This window comes from Paroedura picta, chromosome 3 (assembly GCF_049243985.1).
Source record: "Paroedura picta isolate Pp20150507F chromosome 3, Ppicta_v3.0, whole genome shotgun sequence".
NCBI classification, from domain to species: domain Eukaryota; kingdom Metazoa; phylum Chordata; class Lepidosauria; order Squamata; family Gekkonidae; genus Paroedura; species Paroedura picta.
In genome coordinates, this window is record NC_135371.1 from 31,578,480 (window position 1) to 31,599,351 (window position 20,872).

General features: G+C 46.1%; 1 protein-coding gene across 7 annotated transcripts in view; it reads left to right on the top strand.

Moving 5' to 3' along the window:
* The window catches only part of LOC143831783 (contactin-4), a 669,529-nt gene that overhangs the window by 564,621 nt on the left and 84,036 nt on the right, over nucleotides 1-20,872 (top strand). For all 7 annotated transcript variants that reach the window (XM_077325228.1, XM_077325223.1, XM_077325222.1 and 4 more), the window contains one exon: nucleotides 9,276-9,403. In XM_077325228.1, the coding sequence (XP_077181343.1) occupies nucleotides 9,276-9,403 (128 nt within the window). The remainder of the gene's footprint in view (nucleotides 1-9,275; nucleotides 9,404-20,872) is intronic.

Below are 20,872 nucleotides of genomic sequence, written 5' to 3' on the forward strand. Positions count from 1 at the left end.
AAAGAAAAACGGTCTCTGAGGACTGCGTTGCATATTATAATACTGCAATCCTGAGCAGAATTGTGAGAACTCTTAGATTACAAGACTCTGCTGCTTCCGACGATATGGGAAGTCTCTCTTGGAGGGTGTCACTTTCGAGTATGGTTTATTGAATCAGATTTTTAGAATCAGGGGGCTTTCTTCTAATGGGTAGCCGTGTTGGTCTGAAGTAGCATAATAAAATCAGAGTCCAGCAGCAACGTTAAGACCAACAAAGATTTATTCAGGCCGTGAGCTTTCGGGTGCAAGCACACCCAGAATAATTTTTTGTTTGTTTTAAAGGTGCTACTGGACTCTGATTTTATAGGGCTTTATTCTGACACTCGTAAGGGGACAATCCAGTTTGGGAATGTTTCAAACCAGACTATAAATCACTGTTTCATTAGATTAATTGGCCTGAAGGCTTCCTCTTTATATGATACAGAAGATTTAAAACTGTGCCTGGGTGGCTTTGAAAAATGTATCAAATGACAATCTTTGTCAACAGGTTCTGAAACAGCGAGAAATTAAATGTGAAGATGTCTTTGTCTTCTCCTCTGTGCCCATTTTGGTGTCTGGGCCGTCTTATTATTCCTGTATGTCTGGCTTTCTTTACTGTCTTTCTCTGACCTGTAGCCAGAAAATTATAATTGGGTGGGGCAAATGAGTACAGTGGCAGTGACCACGTCATTATTTATTTACTTCATTATGGATGAGCAATGAATGCAATGCAAGGCTTCTACAAAGGATCATTCTACGAAGAAGGTTAAACAATAGTCCATTTTGTTTAAAACCAAACATCCCCTTCCTTTATTGACACATGATGAACATAGTCGTAAATTCATGAAGATCCTGACCCTTATATTGTCTGACTTCCACTTTCCTGGTTTGCACAATCAAATCAGAGTCCAGTAGCACCTTTAAGACCAACAAAGATTTATTCAAGGCATGAGCTTTCGAGTGCAAGCACTCTTCCTCAGACTAAGAACTGACCATCATAACAGTAGGAATATATAAGCAAAAGTTAATCCTGTTACATTAGTAAACTGTGTCACAGCAACACGGCTACTCATTTGAATCTTTCCTGGGTTGCAGTATCTCAAATACAATTCCCCCCACCCCCCACACACACAGAGTATCGTTATAAAAGTGTCCGTTTCTTTCTCTAAGCATAAAATGAGACTTGATTAATAAAGATCCCAGAAAAGGTGTATTTTCTTGGATGGATGGCCCCTTTGATTCACCACACCATCTTCCATTGAACTCACTCCCCCTCCCAAAAGCCCCAAATCCTGCTCTGGTTTGTATCCACATAATTTAGTACAGCAAGACTTAAAGATAGCTATCAGCGTTCAGACTGGATTACAATAGAAATTCCACCGGCCCAATAGTAGGTAAGAAAAGAAGAATAAGATAGTCCAGATAGTCTGCTGTAACCCCTTTATGTACCACCATGGCTACAGGCCTAGACTCTGTCTCACATGTAATATTCTTCCTTTCTGAGATGGCTAACAAGAAGAAAAATTTAAAACTACACATTTTAAACAGTAGCACATTAATTACAATTCGGTACAACTAATTCACAGCAAACATATGCATATGTTTTTTTGCATTCTTCTATCATCTATTGGTTCTTTCTCGTTTTTACCTCATTTACCTAATGATGGAGATTGAACAGCATCCCAGTTCCATTAGTTCAATTCTTGAGATAACAGTTTAGGTTGTTTTACAAAACCTGTCATACTTGATGTATTAATAAGACTGGAAAATATACAGATATCTGAAACTAAGTGATGCAGGGGGAGGGGGAAGTCCGGGTTATCATAGGCAGAAGTGACAAGAGGATATTTCTGTGGAGTATTCCTCAAAGGAAGTAGGTTTGTGGGTGGGTGGGAGGCTGTTTTATAAAACAACGCTGTGCTTGAAAAGTAACAGTTTATGACTACAAAATGATGAAAGAATGGTAGACACAGAACAAGATAAATTGCTTTATAGAGAATATTTGGCACTCAGTCGATAAACACACACACCGTAATTTGATGGATGAGTTCTTTTATGCATAATATTTATATAATACCGATTATCTGTGGCACTTAGGGAATGATGACTGATGATGACCAAAAACTAGAAAATCTGTGGAAATTTTCAAGAAAATCTTCACATTTTCTAATAAAACTTTTAATGACGTGACATTTTTCCTGTAAATTAACTCCAGAGCCCTGGAAGTAAATCAGCATTGAGCCAATGAAAGCTGCTACTACTCTGTACCTAAGTACATTTTATCCTACCTTTCTGACAAATATATAGTTCTCTACTCCCCAAATTATGTTCACAACAACTCTATGAAGTTAATTTGGTTCAAAAGAGTGTTCCTAGTGCTGTTAGCTGAATCAGTCCCCATAACAGGCCTGCCATGTCCTGAGTGCCCTCCATGTATAGAACACAATTTCCAAGGCTATGAGGGTTATTTTTAGTCTATTGTAGACATAGGGCACAGTTTTATCCAATAAATCTCTGAGAAGATAAAGAAGAAAGGGAGCCAAGCAGTTAATCATCAAGTAAATTTATTGCCTATCCAAGTTACAGATTAAGAAATGAGGAATCAAAGCACAAGACAATAAGACTGAATGTTCTCAGGAAATCTTACATCAGACCTAGACCTAAAAAAGGTTATTGGGCAGATTAATTATTTTATGCAAAATAGTTATATAAGTCCATGGGTAGGAGCCATGGCTCAGTGGTGCAGCATCTACTTTGGATGGAAAAGGTCTGAGATCCAGTTCCCCAGCACCACCAGTGATCGAGATCAAACAGTGGATGATACAACAGGTATCATCAGCTTTTTTACAATGGAGAAACCCCTGAATCATTCTTCAGGCTTCTAGAAACTCCGGAAGTGGCATGATCATGGAGAATATGGTTAAGAAGCATAGCTGTAGACACCCTCCTGGGCCCCTCCCCACCCCCTCCAGGTCTATCATTGGTCATTTGGGGAGAGGGTAGGTCGACATCAGCATATATGGTCAGGAAATCAGTCCAGAGTCATCTCCAGGGTTTCATGGAAACCTGGTTGAGAAAGCCTGCTCTAGAGAGCCTCTGCCAGCCAGAGTAGGCAGTACTGATCTGTAAACCAATGGCCTGATTCTGAATAAGGCAGCTTTGTATGTAGTATATGATTATTACAATTAATCAATTTATATTACTTTATTCACACGATATCTCTGATAAAAATATTGCAGTACTGTAAAAGCACAAAACATTTGGGCTTAGCTTTTATTACATTTGGTGTGAGAACACAACACAAGCTCCCAGAGCAGCTGCTTGAGGGATTGTGTGCAATTAAAATATCAGTCCATTGAACTATATTTGATTTTTCACAATAAACTGCACGATTCTCAGTTTAATTTCAACTTCTCACCTTGTTTATTTTTAACTGTTTCAATGAAGCCATTCGATGTGGTTGAGCCAAAGATGCTCTCTTTTCAACCCAATTAGGAGTTTCCTGGCTTCCAGTAGGGCTCTTCCCCTGGTTTAACAGGATTTCCGTACAAAGAAAATGTCTGAGGCAAGCAACACGAATGAGTGCAAGTCAGTCCTATTTCCTGACCTCGCTTTAACAAATTTCAAAGTGCTGAAATAATTGCTTGTGTTAACATATGTCGCTTCGCCTTCAAAACATATGTATGGCTGAGAGAAGCACCTTCAGCAAAATGAATGCTTAGATCGGTGACCGTGAAGCCCTTTCATCGATGAGTTTCAAAGAGAAATATTAAGGCTCTGATTTATTTAAAAACTATGGTTGTTTCAGCCAGGTATTTGTCAGATTTATTGCAAATCCTTTGGCTAAAATGACTGGCTGAAAGGATAGTGGTCCTAGAATAAGTTTGTACTGATTCATGCAATTACACAGTTTCCTGTTTGCAGTTTATCTGCTGTAAGATGCACCCTGACATCCACTTAGCATTGAGAGCCAGCTTCAGTCCTCAAGTTCACACACCCAAGCAGCACAGATTTGTATTCAGCAAAGTAGTAATAACCCCTTGAGGCATGCACAGAGCTGATACAAGAATTACTGGGATCATCTGCTAGGAAGTAGAAATCCTGAAATCCTTTCAAGTGATCAGCAGAATGTCATTACACTACAAAGGTAAAATTATAGAAGAAAATGCAAGAGTATTAGAATACTGGATAAGGGGACAGGGGAGAGGACCTGCCAGGAAGTATTCAAAATGAAACTTGATTTTTAAAAAAAGTTCATGTTACAGAAATAGGTAACAGCCAGCAATCATGGTAATTCTGATATTCAGGAACAGGGGGAACCTCAAGGACTTGCCAGCGACATCTCATTTTCTTCTCACTATTTCCTTTTCACATTCCCTATCAATATCTTCTTCCCTTTTTCTGCTTCCTTCTCTCCTTTGCCAATTTATATCTGGCCTCCTAGCTTCAGCTTTTTCTCCTGCTCTCTCCAGTTACCTCAGCATAGAAAAACCATTGCCCAGTGGGCCAGACCCAGTTGTGTGATAGGAAGCCTTCAAGGATTTGCAGGGGCACACCTTACTTTCCCTTCTCTAACCTCCTCACACTTTCTCTTTTCCTCTCCTAGCAGCCCACATCAATAAGGCAGCGATGCCAAAAAGCATCTGGTCAGTGGCGTCATTAGTATGAATGTACACTTGGATTTTAATGAGGCTATATTTTAAGCCTTGGGTTTTTAATTTTAATAAATATTAATATTCAATTTTACAACATGTTTTACCCTACAGAGAAGAACACATTTTCCTTATTTTGATCATTTTTTGTTTTTGTTTTTTTTTGGGGGGGGGGGGCTTGACTTGGGCTGTAGTAGTTAACCACATGGGTCGATGGAGTCTAATTCAGGCTCAAGTAGTCCCAGGGTTGTCAGGTCTTCTGCTAACAATTCTCTGTTTCAGCCACTGCACTTTGCTGAGATTGATATGATGTTTCTTCTGTGGGAAACCAGAAGTGACTTTACAGCTATGAGGCCAAGAATGCTAATCTCCTCTCACGGGTTAACAGGAATAGTAGAAGGCCTAGTCCAGCTCACAGGTGTTCATGAGCTCAGTGTTCCTGCAGCTCCAATCCTTATCTCTTTCAAGACCACACTCAAGAATGTGGGCATTTGTTAATCATGGGAACCTATGCCCAGTTGTATAACTAGATGGGAAGATTGAGTTAGGCACAGTTACCAACATCCTCTGGAAACAAAGAAGAGTCTTGATTGGACTTGAAAGACCACCTCATGACAGAAGCCAACAAACAATAAAAAGTGTATAGGTCATAGAGAATAGTGCTAATGTTATACTAATGCCACACAAGTATACCTAGATTCATAATTTATAGATCACCCTTCCTCAATGACAAGCTCAGAGTGGCTTATATTTGAATACTTTTAAAAATATAAAAACATATGATTCATCATGATAGCAACATATAGATCATTTTAATACTACTATGTGCACTCTCTGCAAGACATTGGCCATCTTATACTAAAGTACTCAGTGTATTAGATTAAAAAAAACTTAGCTTCTTTGTTGCTTAGCCTTAAAGTCTCTACTGCATAGTCAATTTTTTAATTTATTTAACAAACTTTTATATATATTTTACAAGGTCTAATTTCTTGTATCTATCCAACCTGGAGGACCCACAAGTCTGGGGAGTTGTTCAGGGGTTCTGTACAGTGAACAGGAACAATAACCCCAGGCTTGGGTCTCTGACAACATCCATCTAAGAATCACAAAAATGGTTATAATTTTACTATAGATTCTCTGGGGATTTCTAGAGCAATGTGATAACCTTCCAGTTTCCCCCAGAAGTGATGTCATGTAGTGCCTAACACAGGTAGCCCTTATCTTCCTCTGGGTGCCAGTCATTAGCTGTCAGCTCTCCACACTCCACAATTCTCCATAGCTGTACTGTGATGAACCAAGATGACCCATATGACTATTTCATTCTTGAGTCTGTGAGAATTTAGCATGTTTAATGTGTGCAAACCCCGTCAAGGATCACCCTGCCAACGAAAGTGCATCTAATCAAGGCTATGGTCTTCCCATTTGCAATGTATGGCTGTGAAAGTTGGACCATAAGGAAGGCCGAGCGTCAAGGAATTGAGGCTTTTGAACTCTGGTGCTGGAGAAGAGTCTTGTGAATCCCTTGGACTGCAAATCAAACAGACCATTCAGTTCTAGAGGAGATCAGCCCTGACTGCTCCTTAGAAGGCCAGATCTTGAAGATGAAACTCAAATACTTTGGCCACCTCATGAGAAGGAAGGACTCCCTGGAGAAGAGCCTAATGCTGGGAGCGATTGAGGGCAAAAGAAGAAAGGGAGAGAATGAGGTGGCTGGATGGAGTCACTGAAGCATTGGGTGTGAACTTAAATGGACTCTGGGGAATGGTAGAGGGCAGGAAGGCCTGGAGGATCATTGTCCATGGGGTCGCAATGAGTCGGACTCAGCTTTGCACCTAACAACAACAATGTGTGCAGAATTTTATAGAGACCACGATCTTATATCTAGCTAGTGTGACTTCATCTATATGAAGGGATTATATGACTAAGACTCTCATATCTGGCAGCTGTATGATAATATATCAATACTTTAAACATTCAGATTGCCTTAACCTGATGCAAATCTATGAACTAGTTGGGTCCAGATCTCACTTTACTGAGATGGAAAACCTATTCGGTTGTTGTACCAAGTGAGTACTCAGTCTGATGAGAACCCCCTGAATGTTTGGGAAAGACTTATTCTGGGTTTAGTTCTTTGTGTAATTTTGACTATTAGAGTACTAATCCCTTTCCTGAATAATTCCCTGAGTCAGAAATCAGAACAAAAGGCAATTGAGGGGTTCTTTTACTAATTAAATAACAGTGTGCAATAATTCAAAGCATTAAATTTTAATTAAATTTTTAAAAAGATGTTACGTTTACAAAATCTTAGGAATAGAATCTTATGAATTGGTCTTATGAATAGAGAATAAAATGAAATGTACTTAAGTAACATGAAAGATGGCATAGAAGCTGATTGATGTGGCACATTTCAGAGAAACAGATTTCTTAGGTTCATTCAAGAATAATGGTCAACAAATTGAAATAGATACATTTTTAAAGAATTTGAGCATATCACAGTTATCAAAAACAGTCATGATATCAATGAACATTAAAGGAAGTCATACTTGGTGGATCTAAGATTGGCAATTCCCAAGAGCTTTTATTTTATATTTTAAAACCATAAAGATGGTTTTCCATACTCTTTTTCCTGATAGTTCTAACAACTTAGGTAGTTGTGAGTTCCTGCATTGTGTAGGGAGGTTGGACTAGATGACCCTGAAGGTCCCTTCCAGCTCTATGATTCTATCAGTTACTCTAGCTAGTCAGGTTCTTAAGGGACTTCTTACATAGCTTCCAGTTTATCAGCTCAGTTCATGTCTGGATATTGTTCCAGTATTTCATGATTATGTTGTACATGCTAATATTGCTATTGGCTCAGTACATCTTCAAAACCAGTTATTGTTCCAATGAAGCCAGTCTTCTTCCAGCAAAATCAGTGCAAATTGTGGTCCTTCGGTGAGTCAGAAAACATTTATTTCTATGGATTTTATTGTTTGCAAGTTATTATTACAGACAGCCTGAAAGACGCACAGACATTTAGCATAATCTTGTGTGAGACAGAAAAAGTATAATTCCCCCGAAAGCAAGGTAAAATACAATAATGCCATGTAAAAACTAATCAATACCAGCCCAATAGTGGAAAGTGCTATCAAATTGCAACCATTTTATGGTGACCTTGTAGGTTTCAAAGCAAGAGAGAAACAGAAGAGATATGCCATTTTCCTAGACTTTCTTGGTGGTTTTCCATCCAAGTATCTATGGAGGTTGACCCTCCTTAGCTTCTGAGAACTAACAAGACTGGGCTAACCAGAGCCATCTAGGCCAGAGCAAATGTTAGCCTATATGGTTCATGTTCCTCAATATTTTGTTTAAAAATCCCCCACAAAAGATTACTAACCTTTTCCCTTCTATAAGGAGAATCAGACAGTACTATCAAACTATCTTGAAGTACAGTGGTCCCCAACCTTTTTATCACCGGGGACCGGTCAATGCTTGACAATTTTGCTAAGGGACGTTGCCACCTGAGCCCCTGCTCCACTTGCTTTCCCGCTGGCATCCCTGACTTCCTGCCGCCCGCTGGAGGCACTGCCAGCAGCAGCTGCGCAGTTCCACACCAAAGAGGAGCCCCAGCCATGGCGGCCGCTGGAGAGCACCAAAGGTGAGCTGGCAGCAGAGTGGCAGGGCAGCCCCCGAGGCAGCAGCCGGGGAGGAGGATGAGGAGGAACTGTAGCCCGGTACCGACTGATCCATGGACCGGTACTGTTCCGCAGACTGGGGGTTGGGGACAACTGCTGAAGTACACATTTCACATATTTTAATGGCTTCCATGAAACTGGGCTGTAGTCTTTGCACAATATCATTTATGGCTCCTGGACATACCGACCAAATCAAAGAAAATGTTATTCAGTGGCTCAAAACTAAAACTTAGTAGGCTTTTTTAGGTATGTGAATCATGCTGGTTCTGGTGCTGTGAGACAAAAATAAAGAGAAATATCATAGAATCATAGAATCATAGAGTTGGAAGGGACCTCTTGGGTCATCTAGTCCAACCCCCTAAACTATGCAGGACACTCACATCCCTATTGCTCATCCACTTTAACCTGCCACCCCCTTGAGCCTTCACAGAATCATCCTCTCCATCAGATGGCTATCTAGCCTCTGTTCTAGGTCATGGTCACAATTAATGGTGGAAATCCATTTGAAGGGTATTAAGATACACAAGCCTCCATCTTGGAAAAGGAGATCACATTTTAGAAAGGCTTTGTTTAGGCTGCTTTCATACATCATTGGATCATGTGCTCTCAGTGCAGTTGTTTGCAACTGAAATTTCCAATATTAATTAATTAATACACATCTTGGAAGGGTTGTCATATAGATATCAAAAAAGAATATCTACAGAGTTTTACCATTTTCACACTCTGTAGAGTTCCCCAAAGTAAGGACATGTAGAACTCACGCAAATGGTATATGTAGTATCAATGCATTTCAGCCTCCTGAGAATCCTCCCTCGTCAACTTTCCTTGTAGTTGGCAGTGATTTCTCAGCTGTTCAAACTCTAAATAATTTATGTTGAGTGATATACTACGTTGTTTTTTCTTAATCTGACCCCAGTCCTCGTCTTTTCAGAATAACTCTTCTAGAAGATGGAACTCTGAAAATTGCCAATGTCACTAAAGCAGATGCTGGAAGTTACACATGCACCGCCACAAACCATTTTGGGGCAGCCGGCAGCACTGGAAATCTGGTGGTGAAAGGTAATGACATTCCTCCCCATATATTCAAGATGCCTCAGCTCTAATTTCACATTAAAACAACTTTATATTTTTTTAAGAAACTGAGTTTAAAATATGAAACAGCTATTGTTGAAAAAGAAAACAGCCATCATTCGGGGGGGGGGGAATGCAATCGCAGAAAGTGCGTTCTATGCTTGCACTAGTAAAACACCTGTCACTTGCCTTAAAGCATATTTTTACCTTCAAGTCTTATTTCTTATACGCAAGATCTTATCTCAGTGCTGAATTTTTTTTTTTTAATCCAGATTGCTCGCATTCAAAACCACCGATTTCAATCATATTTGCAATTTGTTTCCAGGACTGCGAGATTCTAGCTGTTGTAGTTTGCTGCACCTCCTGCAAACTATTGTAAACAAAATACATTGATAGGCCGTTCACCGCCCCTCCCCCCAAAAAAAATGTGTTATTTACATTAGTGATTTTTGTATCCCAATTTGGCTTTCTTTGTATCTGTCTTATAATTACTAAACCAAACTTGTATATGTTTAGTACATAGTCCTGATCTCTTGATTCCAGTGACAAGAATCTTTTCATATTCTTGGTCCAGAATAGTTGCAACAATACTCAAATGGGAACTCATTTGGCCCTGCTCTTCATATGAGGTCATGAAGGAATCCAGTTGGTGTCACCCTGCTCCATTCCACTAAGGTGGCACTTTTGATCTAGCCACGTTTTGTTCTTTCTGGTATAGGATTGTAAAAGAGCACTAAGGTGGCTTGTTTATGTCTCAGCAAAATTTCTCACACTCCACCTGGGTGATTGTCTGTTTACTGCTCTATAGATAGACTTTAGTTAGTTAGTTGCTGGTTTCTGGACTGAGAGAAAAGATCATTCCATCTTTTCTCTTCGTGGTGATTCTAGTATCATTCCAATTTGAGTGGCTTGTTTTTAAAGATGTTGCATTACTATCTGTATGCTGCTGTTAAGGCTGGTGTTTTGCTTGTCTTAATGACTGGTGTTTTAGTGTCTTGATGACTATAGGGCAAATGGGTCTTGATGCCTGTCTTGACTGGTGTTTTGGTGTCTTGATGACTATAGGGCAAATGAGTTTAGGCACCCTGCAGTTATACATGGACAGCAACAAAAACAAAACAAAAATAATAACAATACAACAATAATACGTAGGTAACAAGAATAATGCATGCATACATACATACATACATACATACATACATACATACATACATACATACATACATACATACATACATACATACATACATACATACATACATACATACATACATATCTGGTCTGCAGGACAGTCACAACCTTTAAGAAGCTGAAGAATAGGGTATCCTAAATCACGTACCCCCTGGAATAAGGTACTCCCAACTTCTAGAAAGCTGCCTAGGGATATGTGAGTCCACCTGTTTTGTACCTTGTTCTGCTCTCATTATTCCCTTCAGATTTTCCTATTAGGTATGTTAGGCCAGCACAAGCTCCCTTTTTAGTGACGGGATTGGACAGGATTGGCTTCTGTTCTTTTCCTCCTATGCTAACCATTTGTCTGATAAATAGATTTGGGGAGACTTTTATTTGCCTCGTTCTGTCATGTTTACTCCCTGTTTGTTACTGAAATCCCCTCAGTGGAAGAAAATAAACGGTGAAACTTTTTAGTCAGTGTTGCTGAAGATATTCCTAGCGTTTTGGAAAAGACAAAAGAAAACTAAGGAAGAATGACTAGCGCTTCTGCAGCACCCATATGTATATTTGGGATCTGATTGTTGCAAGAGCCTATTGATTACATCCATGACAAGCCACAACTTCTGCTATCCATCTCTCTCAAATCTTGGAACTGTTTTTAATTATACATGAGCACATAAGAGGATGGCTGTAAATTCATTTTGCTGGCTTCAGTTATAGTCTTTTCCCCCTGAGTAGTTCCCATCTAGCTCCTAGGTCTTCTGTCAAAGTTGCTTCCTTTCAGCTTTAGAACTGCTTCATTCTCTGGAAATAAGAACTGGGAGAACCAAGTGTTCAAACCAAGTGACATAAATTTCCTGTCTAGGCAGCTGTACTTAGGTATATGTGCAAAGATGAGTATGTCTGCCTAAACCATGTTTTGTGTGATCTGATATAATTTGTTTGTATGGAGTCAAGTCTGCAAGTAGAACTCCGGAGTCAACAGGGACTCGCTTCTCCTTCCATCTTCCATTATACTGGCACAGTTACCAAGCTCCTATACAGTGCCCTTGCAGAAAAGAGAAGAAAGTAATTAGTGTATTCTAAAGAAACTACTGTTTCTTTGGAGTCACAGTTTACAGTTGCTTTCAAAAGGGGGGTGGGGAGACCGAAATGGCAGTTTAGACTATCTACCAGCAAGGTACGAGGGGGAGGAGAAACATAGTGTGCTGGGAGAGAACTCTCAAGTAGGAATTAGGAAATTTGCATCTGAATCTGCATAATGTGTAAAATGCCCATCATGTTCAGTGGGGATGGGCACAAACTGGAAAATTTTGGTTTGTGCTTCAGGGTATCCCTAAACTCAGACTCCGAACTGAACCAAACCAAAAGTCTCAGAATGAACCAACCATTTAAACAGTCCATTTTGGTTCCTCCCACTTCCAAGTTGGGAGTGGGGGAGCAAAATGGATGGTTTAAATAGCTGCTAGGCAGAAATGTCAAGGTGTTAAGTTTATATAGCTGGCAGCCATCTCACTGATTGATTTTGTTCCTTCCTGCTTCAAAGCAGGCAAAAGTGAAAACAGTTGGTGAAATAGCAAATATTTCTGCAGTCCATTTGGCTTTTCCCCATTTGGAAGGGGGGGGGGGGCGGTGAATCAGCCATTTAAACTTAACAGCTTCTAGGTTTAAATGGCCTAAACCAAACTGGACAAAAGTCCAGGAAATGTTCAGGGGAGTCTGTCGTGGTTCGATCCTTGGTGGCTTGGGAACCAGACCGAACCCCGCCATCAGAGGCGCCCGCGATCACGGAGGTAGGGCATGGTGATCACAGGCAAGCCGGCAGCTGGGCGCCCCACCCGATCGTTGAGGTGGCAATGGCCGCTAAAGAACCTCAATGTCCCCCTCCACCTTTTGACAAGGGCCCGGAGATGGCCCTTTGTTCCAGGAAAATGGGCCATCGGGAACCCCGGAAAACCTCGCATATGTGCATGAGTCATGATTGTATCAGCATGTTCCCTCCGGAAGTACTGGGTGGGGCAATACAGCCAAAGGAGGTGGGTTTTGTATAAAAGAGAGCTTCCACCTGGAGTTCGGTGGAAGCTCTTACTCCATACCAGCGGACTCCACGTTGCTGAAATAAAGCTTGTTCCTGTTGTATCGTCCACCCGGCCTGGCGTGACGTTTTCTTCAAGGGGCACCCTGTTTTTTCAGTTAGCAAGCGGGTTCCCGACATCGTAAGAGCTTCCCCCCGAACTCCAGGGTCGGCATCGCATCCGAGCGCTTATCGGGACGGATCCAGAGATGGCGTTTTCAAGCAACGAGGCGGTCTCGACCCCCACGAACCCCGGGAACATGGGTTTAATGTCCCCGGGAGATTTCCTCCGAAAATCGGGGGGCCAGGAGCAGCTGTCCGGGACCCCGAGACCCTCGGCAGCGGCGGCCAAGGGAAGGCGCCGGGCCATGGGGTTCCCAAGCACGGCGGGGAGCGCGCCGAGGTCTGGGGGGTTGGCCCCAACCTGGGACACCCAGCTGAGGCAGGCGCTTCGCCCGGTAAGACCTGAGGAATCCCTAGAGGACCTGCGGCGGGCCATGGCGGACTTGGCCAGGCGCTTGCAGGCAGCTGAAGCCCGTGAGCAAGCTCGGGCCGGGCCCGGAGGGACTGGTAATACAACGGCGGAGGGGATCGCGTCGAGTGAGGACGCCTCCACCGACGAGGACGAGCCCGGCACTGGTGAGCGGGCCCCGGACCCCGACCCGGAGCAGTTTTCAGTCCCGAGTAGGCGAGACGGCCAGCGGAGAGGCGAGACAGCAGAGGATCTCGGGGGAGCAGGTGAGCCGACGGGGCGGCGAGAGCCGGACCAACGCAGGAGCGACGTGCAAGGCAGGGAGCGGCACGGCGTCGTTGGGCAAGTTGGTAGCCGGTGGAGCGGAGCAGGACGAGACGGCGGACGCCGAGAATCCCGGATCCGGAGGGGGTCGGACTACTCTCCAAAACGTTCCCCCCCAGAGCTTAAGGCGCGTTTCGACGGGACGCCGGACGACCTCCCGCAGTTCCTCCTCCACGCGCTGACGCATGCCCGGAGATATGGAGACCGGTATGAGGACTCCGAGGACTTGGTCTGGGGGGTGGCCTCGTGTCTCCAGGGCAAGGCGGGTCAGTGGTACCTGGGGTTGGCCGAGCGCGGCGACCCGGCAACTCAGGACCTGCAGGACTTCGTGGTCGCGCTCCGCCGACGATTCCAGGACCCCCAGGCTGAGGACAAGGCAAAGAGTCGGATCAAGGGACTTCGACAGGGTACTAGGGGGGTTATGGACTATATAGACATTTTCCGGAGGGAAGCAGGCAAGGTGTTCTCCTGGAACGAGGAGACCCAAATCGAGTACTTCCGGGAGGGCCTTAACCCGAAGCTCAGGGAATGGGCCGTGATCAAGGGGACGGAAGAAGATCTGTCTACACTGGAGGGGTGGTGTTTCGTGGTCGCCAAGCTGGAAGCCAGCCTGGGTTGGGCCGCCGCACCCCCCCGGGAGGCCAAAGGCGGGTCAGCCGAGGCGCCAAGACCGGGCCCCGACAACTCTCGCCCCAAACGACCCCCGAACCCCGAGCGGGAAAGGAGACGCCGGGAAGGACTGTGCCTGAAATGCGGGGGGTCAGGACATTTCGCAGCAGCGTGCCAACGGCAAGGGGGGGAGGACCGCGGGCTCTCCCAGGGGGGAGGTGCGACACGCCCCCAGCAGGCACGCCGGGCGGAGGACCTCCGCAACGAACCGGGAAGCGTCCAGGCGACGGGAAACGGCCAGGACCTGCTGTAGACGGCGCCGGGCAGCAGGTCCCGCGGTGCGAGGGAAAACCCCTACAGCATGAGGCGCGACCTCCGAACGTGGTAATTTTAGAGCTCCGGAACCCAGAGAACGGACTAAGTTGGGTGGGGGAGGCTCTTTTGGACTCTGGATGCGACCACAGCATGGTCCACCCCCAGATAGCCCGGGCTTTGGGGCTACTGAAGCGCATTCGGAAGGTTCCCCTGGTTTTCGTCCAGATGGACGGCAGCCCGATTCAGGGGGGACCTTTCGGGGAGGAGGTGGGTCCTATCGCCATCCACATAGGGGACCACCAAGAGCTGCGGTGGCTGATCCAGGTCCCCGTAGCGGGATATCGGGCGGTGTTGGGCCTGGATTGGCTGAAGGAACACAACCCCGTGGTGGACTGGCGGGCGGGGACCCTGAAGTTCGACTTGACGGTGGGTGCACGGCATCGGGTCCCCCGCGAGAATTCCAGCCACAAGAGGACGGCGGCGCGTCCCAGGGGAGCGGCGGCGGCGCAGCAGGAGAAACCAGAGCCCGAGGTCCCGCCAGAGTACCGAGACCTCGCAGCCGTTTTCAGCGAGCGGGAAGCGGACGAGCTACCCCCACACCGCCGCACGGACTGCGCTATCAACATCCCAGAGGGGGCGGTACTGCCCAAAGGGCGCATCTACAAAATGAGTGAGGGTGAGCTCAAGGACCTCCGGGAGTTTTTGGAAAAAAATCTGGCCCGAGGTTTCATCCGGCCCGCTTCCAGTCCCATGGGAGCTCCAGTCTTGTTCGTCCGGAAAAAGGATGGGTCCCGACGGCTGTGCCAGGACTACCGGGGCCTCAACGCCATCGCAGCGGGGAACGCTTACCCCCTCCCGCTGATCCCGGATTTGCTGGCCCGGCTGGGCAAAGGGACTCTGTTCACTAAGCTGGACCTAAGGGAGGCGTACTACCGGGTACGCATCCGGGAGGGGGATGAGTGGAAAACGGCGTTTAACTGTCAATTGGGACAATTCGAATTTAAAGTGATGCCGTTCGGTTTAAGCGGGGCACCTGGGGTTTTCATGAGTCTAATTAATGAGGTGTTGCAGGACCTTCTGTTTCAGGGGGTGGTTGTTTATTTGGATGACGTCCTGATCTACAGCCAAGATCCCCAAGAGCACGTGACCCTGGTGAGGGAGGTGTTAAAGCGCCTGCTGGCAAACCACCTATACGTGAAGCTGGCTAAGTGCGAATTCCACCGTCCCTCCCTGGACTATTTGGGCTACCGCATCTCAGCCCAGGGCATAGCTATGGACCCCGAGAAGGTGCAGGCGGTGCTGGACTGGGAAAGGCCCCGCACCCGGAAACAGCTACAAAGCTTCCTGGGGTTTGCTAATTTTTTTAGAGGCTTCATCCCCAGATACTCCTCCGTAGTGGCTCCCCTCACGGACTTGCTAGGTACCAAGGGGAGAGGTCCTCGCGCCACGCGGCCCAGCGCAGCGCTCGGCTGGAATGAGAAATCGGAGGCAGCGTTCCTGGCCCTCAAGCAAGCTTTCGCGTCTGAGCCCACGCTACTGCACGTCGACCCAACCCAGCCGATGGTGGTACAAGTCGACGCCAGCGACGCAGCAGCCGGGGCGGTTCTCCTGCAGCGAGACCAGGCGGGACAGCTGAGGCCGGCGGCCTACCTCTCACGAAAATTCGCCGAAACGGAGCGGAACTGGTCTACCTGGGAGAAGGAGGCGTTTGCGATTAAGTTCGCCCTCACCGAATGGCGGCATTGGCTGGAGGAAACAGAGGAGCCGTTCGAGGTCTGGACAGATCACAAGAATCTGGAGGCGCTCCGGCAACCGCGATCCCTGAACGCCAAGCAGATGAGGTGGGCGGAGTTCTTTTCGCGGTACAATTTCAAGCTGGGTCACATCCCCGGCAAAGAGAATTTCCTCGCGGACGCCCTCTCCCGGCTGCCGCATCATGGGGAGGGGTACGCTCCCTGCACCAGGTCTGTGTTCGGTGAGGAGCAGCTGGGACGGGGGGTCGTCACTAGGCGTCGGGCCCGGGGGGAATGGGAGCCCGACCCGGTGACCGCCCCGCTCCGAGACCGCCTAGTGGCAGCCTACGGGACAGACGAGGAGCTGGCTGAGCTCCGGGACTCTTTGATTTTGGACTCCGGTCTCTGGCGGAGGGGGGAGGCTGTCTACGTCCCGGAAGGGCTACGACGGGAAGCCCTCAGCCTCTGCCACGATGCTAAGACCGCCGGGCACTTCGGTTTCGTAAAATCCTGGAAGTTGGCCCGGCGGCGGTTTTGGTGGCCCAGTCTGCGGCGGGACACAAAAGCTTACGTCAGTGGTTGTCCTGTCTGCCTGACCTGCAAGCCGGGGGTTGGCAAGCCGAAAGGGCTGCTGCACCCGCTCGAGGTCCCGACCCGGCCGTGGTCAGTGATCTCCATGGACTTTATAACAGACTTGCCTCCCAGCAAGGGGAAAACGGTGATCTGGGTGGTGGTAGATCTATTTTCCAAACAGGCCCACTTCATTCCTTGCGCCAGTGTCCCCAGTGCTTCACAGTTGGCTCGGATGTTCCTGGATCACGTGTTCCGACTGCACGGGCTGCCGGACAAGGTGATTTCCGATCGGGGCTCACAATTCGTGTCCCGGTTTTGGCAAGCTTTCCTGCGCCTGTTAGACATCGAGCAAGGGCTGAGCTCCGCTTACCACCCCCAGACGGACGGGCAGACCGAGCGGGTTAATCAAGTACTGGAGCAGTACTTGCGGTGTTTCGGTTCCTATCATCAAGACACCTGGGTGCCCCTGCTCCCCCTGGCCGAGTTCGCGTACAACAACGCAGACCACAGCAGCACGGAGATGTCGCCTTTTGCCGTCGTCTACGGGACAGACCTGAGACACTTCCCGGAGCTTGGAGAGGTCCCCGCCCGGGAATCGGCCGACCTTCGCGAGTGGGGGAAGCGTGCCGGGAGCTGCTGGAAGTCGCTGCAGGAGCAGCTCCACAAAGTCAAGGCAGCGCAGAAAGAGGACGCCGACCGGAAGAGACGACCAGCTGAGGAGATCCGACCGGGGGATCGAGTTTACCTTTCCACCCGGAACCTCCGGTTGAATTTGCCCAGCAAGAAGCTAGGCCCTCGGTTTTTGGGGCCTTTCGAGGTCTTGGCCCCGATCAACGAAGTTTCGGTCAAGCTCAAGCTCCCCAAGAACCTCCGGCACATCCATCCCGTTTTTCACGTGAGCCTTCTAAAAAAAACTCCGGACAGTGACGTTTGGCACCCCGTGTTTTCCCCGCCAGCGCCCGAGGTCCTGCTGGGGGGGGAGCACCACGAGGTGGCGGATATCCTGGACTCTAGACTCCACAGGGGGAAGTTGCAGTACCTCGTGGAATGGAAGGACTTCGCTTTGGGGGACCGGGAATGGGTCTGGGCAGCGGACGTCCGTGCGCCCCGACTCACTGAACGTTTCCACAAGCGGTATCCTGGCCGTCCCGGGGGGTTGGAGAATGGACCTTTGGGGGGGCAGAATGTCGTGGTTCGATCCTTGGTGGCTTGGGAACCAGACCGAACCCCGCCATCAGAGGCGCCCGCGATCACGGAGGTAGGGCATGGTGATCACAGGCAAGCCGGCAGCTGGGCGCCCCACCCGATCGTTGAGGTGGCAATGGCCGCTAAAGAACCTCAATGTCCCCCTCCACCTTTTGACAAGGGCCCGGAGATGGCCCTTTGTTCCAGGAAAATGGGCCATCGGGAACCCCGGAAAACCTCGCATATGTGCATGAGTCATGATTGTATCAGCATGTTCCCTCCGGAAGTACTGGGTGGGGCAATACAGCCAAAGGAGGTGGGTTTTGTATAAAAGAGAGCTTCCACCTGGAGTTCGGTGGAAGCTCTTACTCCATACCAGCGGACTCCACGTTGCTGAAATAAAGCTTGTTCCTGTTGTATCGTCCACCCGGCCTGGCGTGACGTTTTCTTCAAGGGGCACCCTGTTTTTTCAGTTAGCAAGCGGGTTCCCGACAGAGTCATCTCTGTGAACCTCAGTTAAAAGGCTATGAAATGGGCCAAATTAATTACAAATGTAGACTTGTGAACCAGTTCAGTAGTACTATACTATATATTTATACATCCTGAACATAAAACATGAAAGGTAAACTCATTAACTTATATGGAAGTCCTGTATTTTATGCTAGGGAAGAGGAAGGTAGCATGGAGTTATATCTGTAAGTGAATTCACTGTGTGGGAAGTTTAGATGCGTGCCCTGTCAGAAAAGGCAGGGTGGACTGCATGTATGAGCATGCCTCACTTTTACTCCTCCCCCCCACACACACACATATTCTGGACTGCTACCACCCAAGTACACTTGCTTTTCCTGCCTTACCATTGGTTTGGGACACTTGATTTCCCCACTCAGGTCTTCCAAATACCAGTGCATCTTGCCACTTCCTGATGGCTGGGCAAATGGGAATCTCCTTGCAGGAAACTAACTCTGCTAGCAAACGAAGCAGTTTATTTATCCCTTCCTTGGCAAAGAGGTTTTTTTGCAGTTCTTCAGGGCTCCCTGGGAGTAACTCTGAGCATCTTACATTCCCCTTTCCCCACAGGGCCCACTATAGAAAGTTTGAGAACAATTCCTGTCTGCCATGGAGCTAGTTTCAGCATTAAGGCCTTAGTTGTAAAGTCTTTTCACTATATGTGCTCAGACTGGAAATAAAGACTGGGCAATAGTGACTTGCCAAACTACAAATCCAGGACTAAGCATGAATTTGAACTCAAATCTTGCCCTCTGCTGAGCACTACTGTCTCTCTGATCTTCCTAATATGGAAACAGAAAATCATGTTGTTATTATCAGATAAAGGTTGTGTTAAAAATCCTGCTAAGTGCTTCAATATAATTTGTCATGTTCAGAGAAAATTAGTAACTTACTCTTGTTGCCCTTGCAATAGCAGCCTCTTTTTACTCCCTCAAGATATAATCAGCACATGATTTAATACTTCTAGCCACTGTTCATTTTTTATGTATCTGAAGACTCTGTAATATATGCCCAGAAATTCTCTATCACCAAATTAAACGTAATAATAAAATGTTGGCAATAGCATTTGGTGTTGTAATTTGTTAGATGTGCTGACATTGACAAATGTTTTAAATTAAATTATGCACTTTTTATGAGTAGTCTTGCCTCTGATGAATTATTTTAGGCAGCAGACATATAGATTATAACACTGATAAACACTTTCTATTTCCTACTTATTTGTGTGTGTGTGGGGGGGGGGAATCTCCATTGGAAAATAGATCAAAGGAGACTGATTACAGAGCAATAAATCAATCACAGTGTTCTAACACTGTCAGTTTTAATTTTACCGAACACCAGCATAAATGGATGGCCCAGATCTGCAGTTTTTCCTTCCCACAATTTTTAAACTTCTCCAAGTAGTTTATGACATTCTTAAATGGGTGATCTTTAGGCTTTTTCTGTCAATCCTTTGAGCCACAAATATAGGGGGGAAATGTGCTTCAAGAGATCTTCCCCACATATGCAATCACCGTTTTGTCTGAAAAGGGCAACATGCATCTTTTCCACCATGGTCTACAAATACCAGATCCTGGAGGGTTCCAGTTTGTGTGTACTGAAGGTAAAAAGCATGTTTCTCCTTTCTGCCAAAAAGGAACTTGTGTTTACCAGGTGTACAGCATGTATCATGTTCTTAAACGTTGCAACTAAAATATAAGTTTTGTAAATGTTGATAAGTGAAACACTGAAGGCTGGAGTTAGGGATTCTGATCTTAAAAACGAAGCTAATGTGGCACCATATTTTATTATTAGTATATATGTATGAAAAGATATTGAAGCTGCGCATATATGTGAGCATTTACAATTTGTTACCAGCAGAAAACAAGCCCATTTTTATTGGCATAATGTTTCCCAAATGCTGTTTAGCATTTACCAGTGAATTTTTGAAGAGCCTTGCTGTGTCTGCATTAGGAACAAAGGAGGGCTATTTTATGTGATGTCCTCTTCTCATTGACCACAGTCCCACGTAACAGCTTGTTTGTGAGAATCCTTGGATTATCAGCAGAGGTTTTTAGGGTGCACAGAGGCTGCTCGACAGAGAGAGAGGAAGAGCAGATCCTGCTGCACCAGTTCCTTCCAGTCATGCAAGCAGATGATTCACCCCATGTATGTTTTCTATGTCTTGATCCCAAAAGGGCAAATGGCAACACTGTAGGCCCAGGAAAAGGGTACAGGGACTGCTGTTTACAAAAAGAAAATGATCAGACGCTCCTAACTTCTGTTTGTCCATCTAGTTTGAAAGCCGCTTTGTTGTTGTTTAACCTGGGATATTCAGCTATGCCACATAACAAAAACCCACAGAAACCCAAGGAAATCTGAGGCTGTGAATAAATGTTTCCAAATCTATGGCCTATTCTGCACACAATAGATAATGCACTTTCAGTTCACTTTAGAAGTAGATTTTCCTGTTCTGCACAAGAAAATCCAACTACCAAAGCACATTGGAAGTGCAT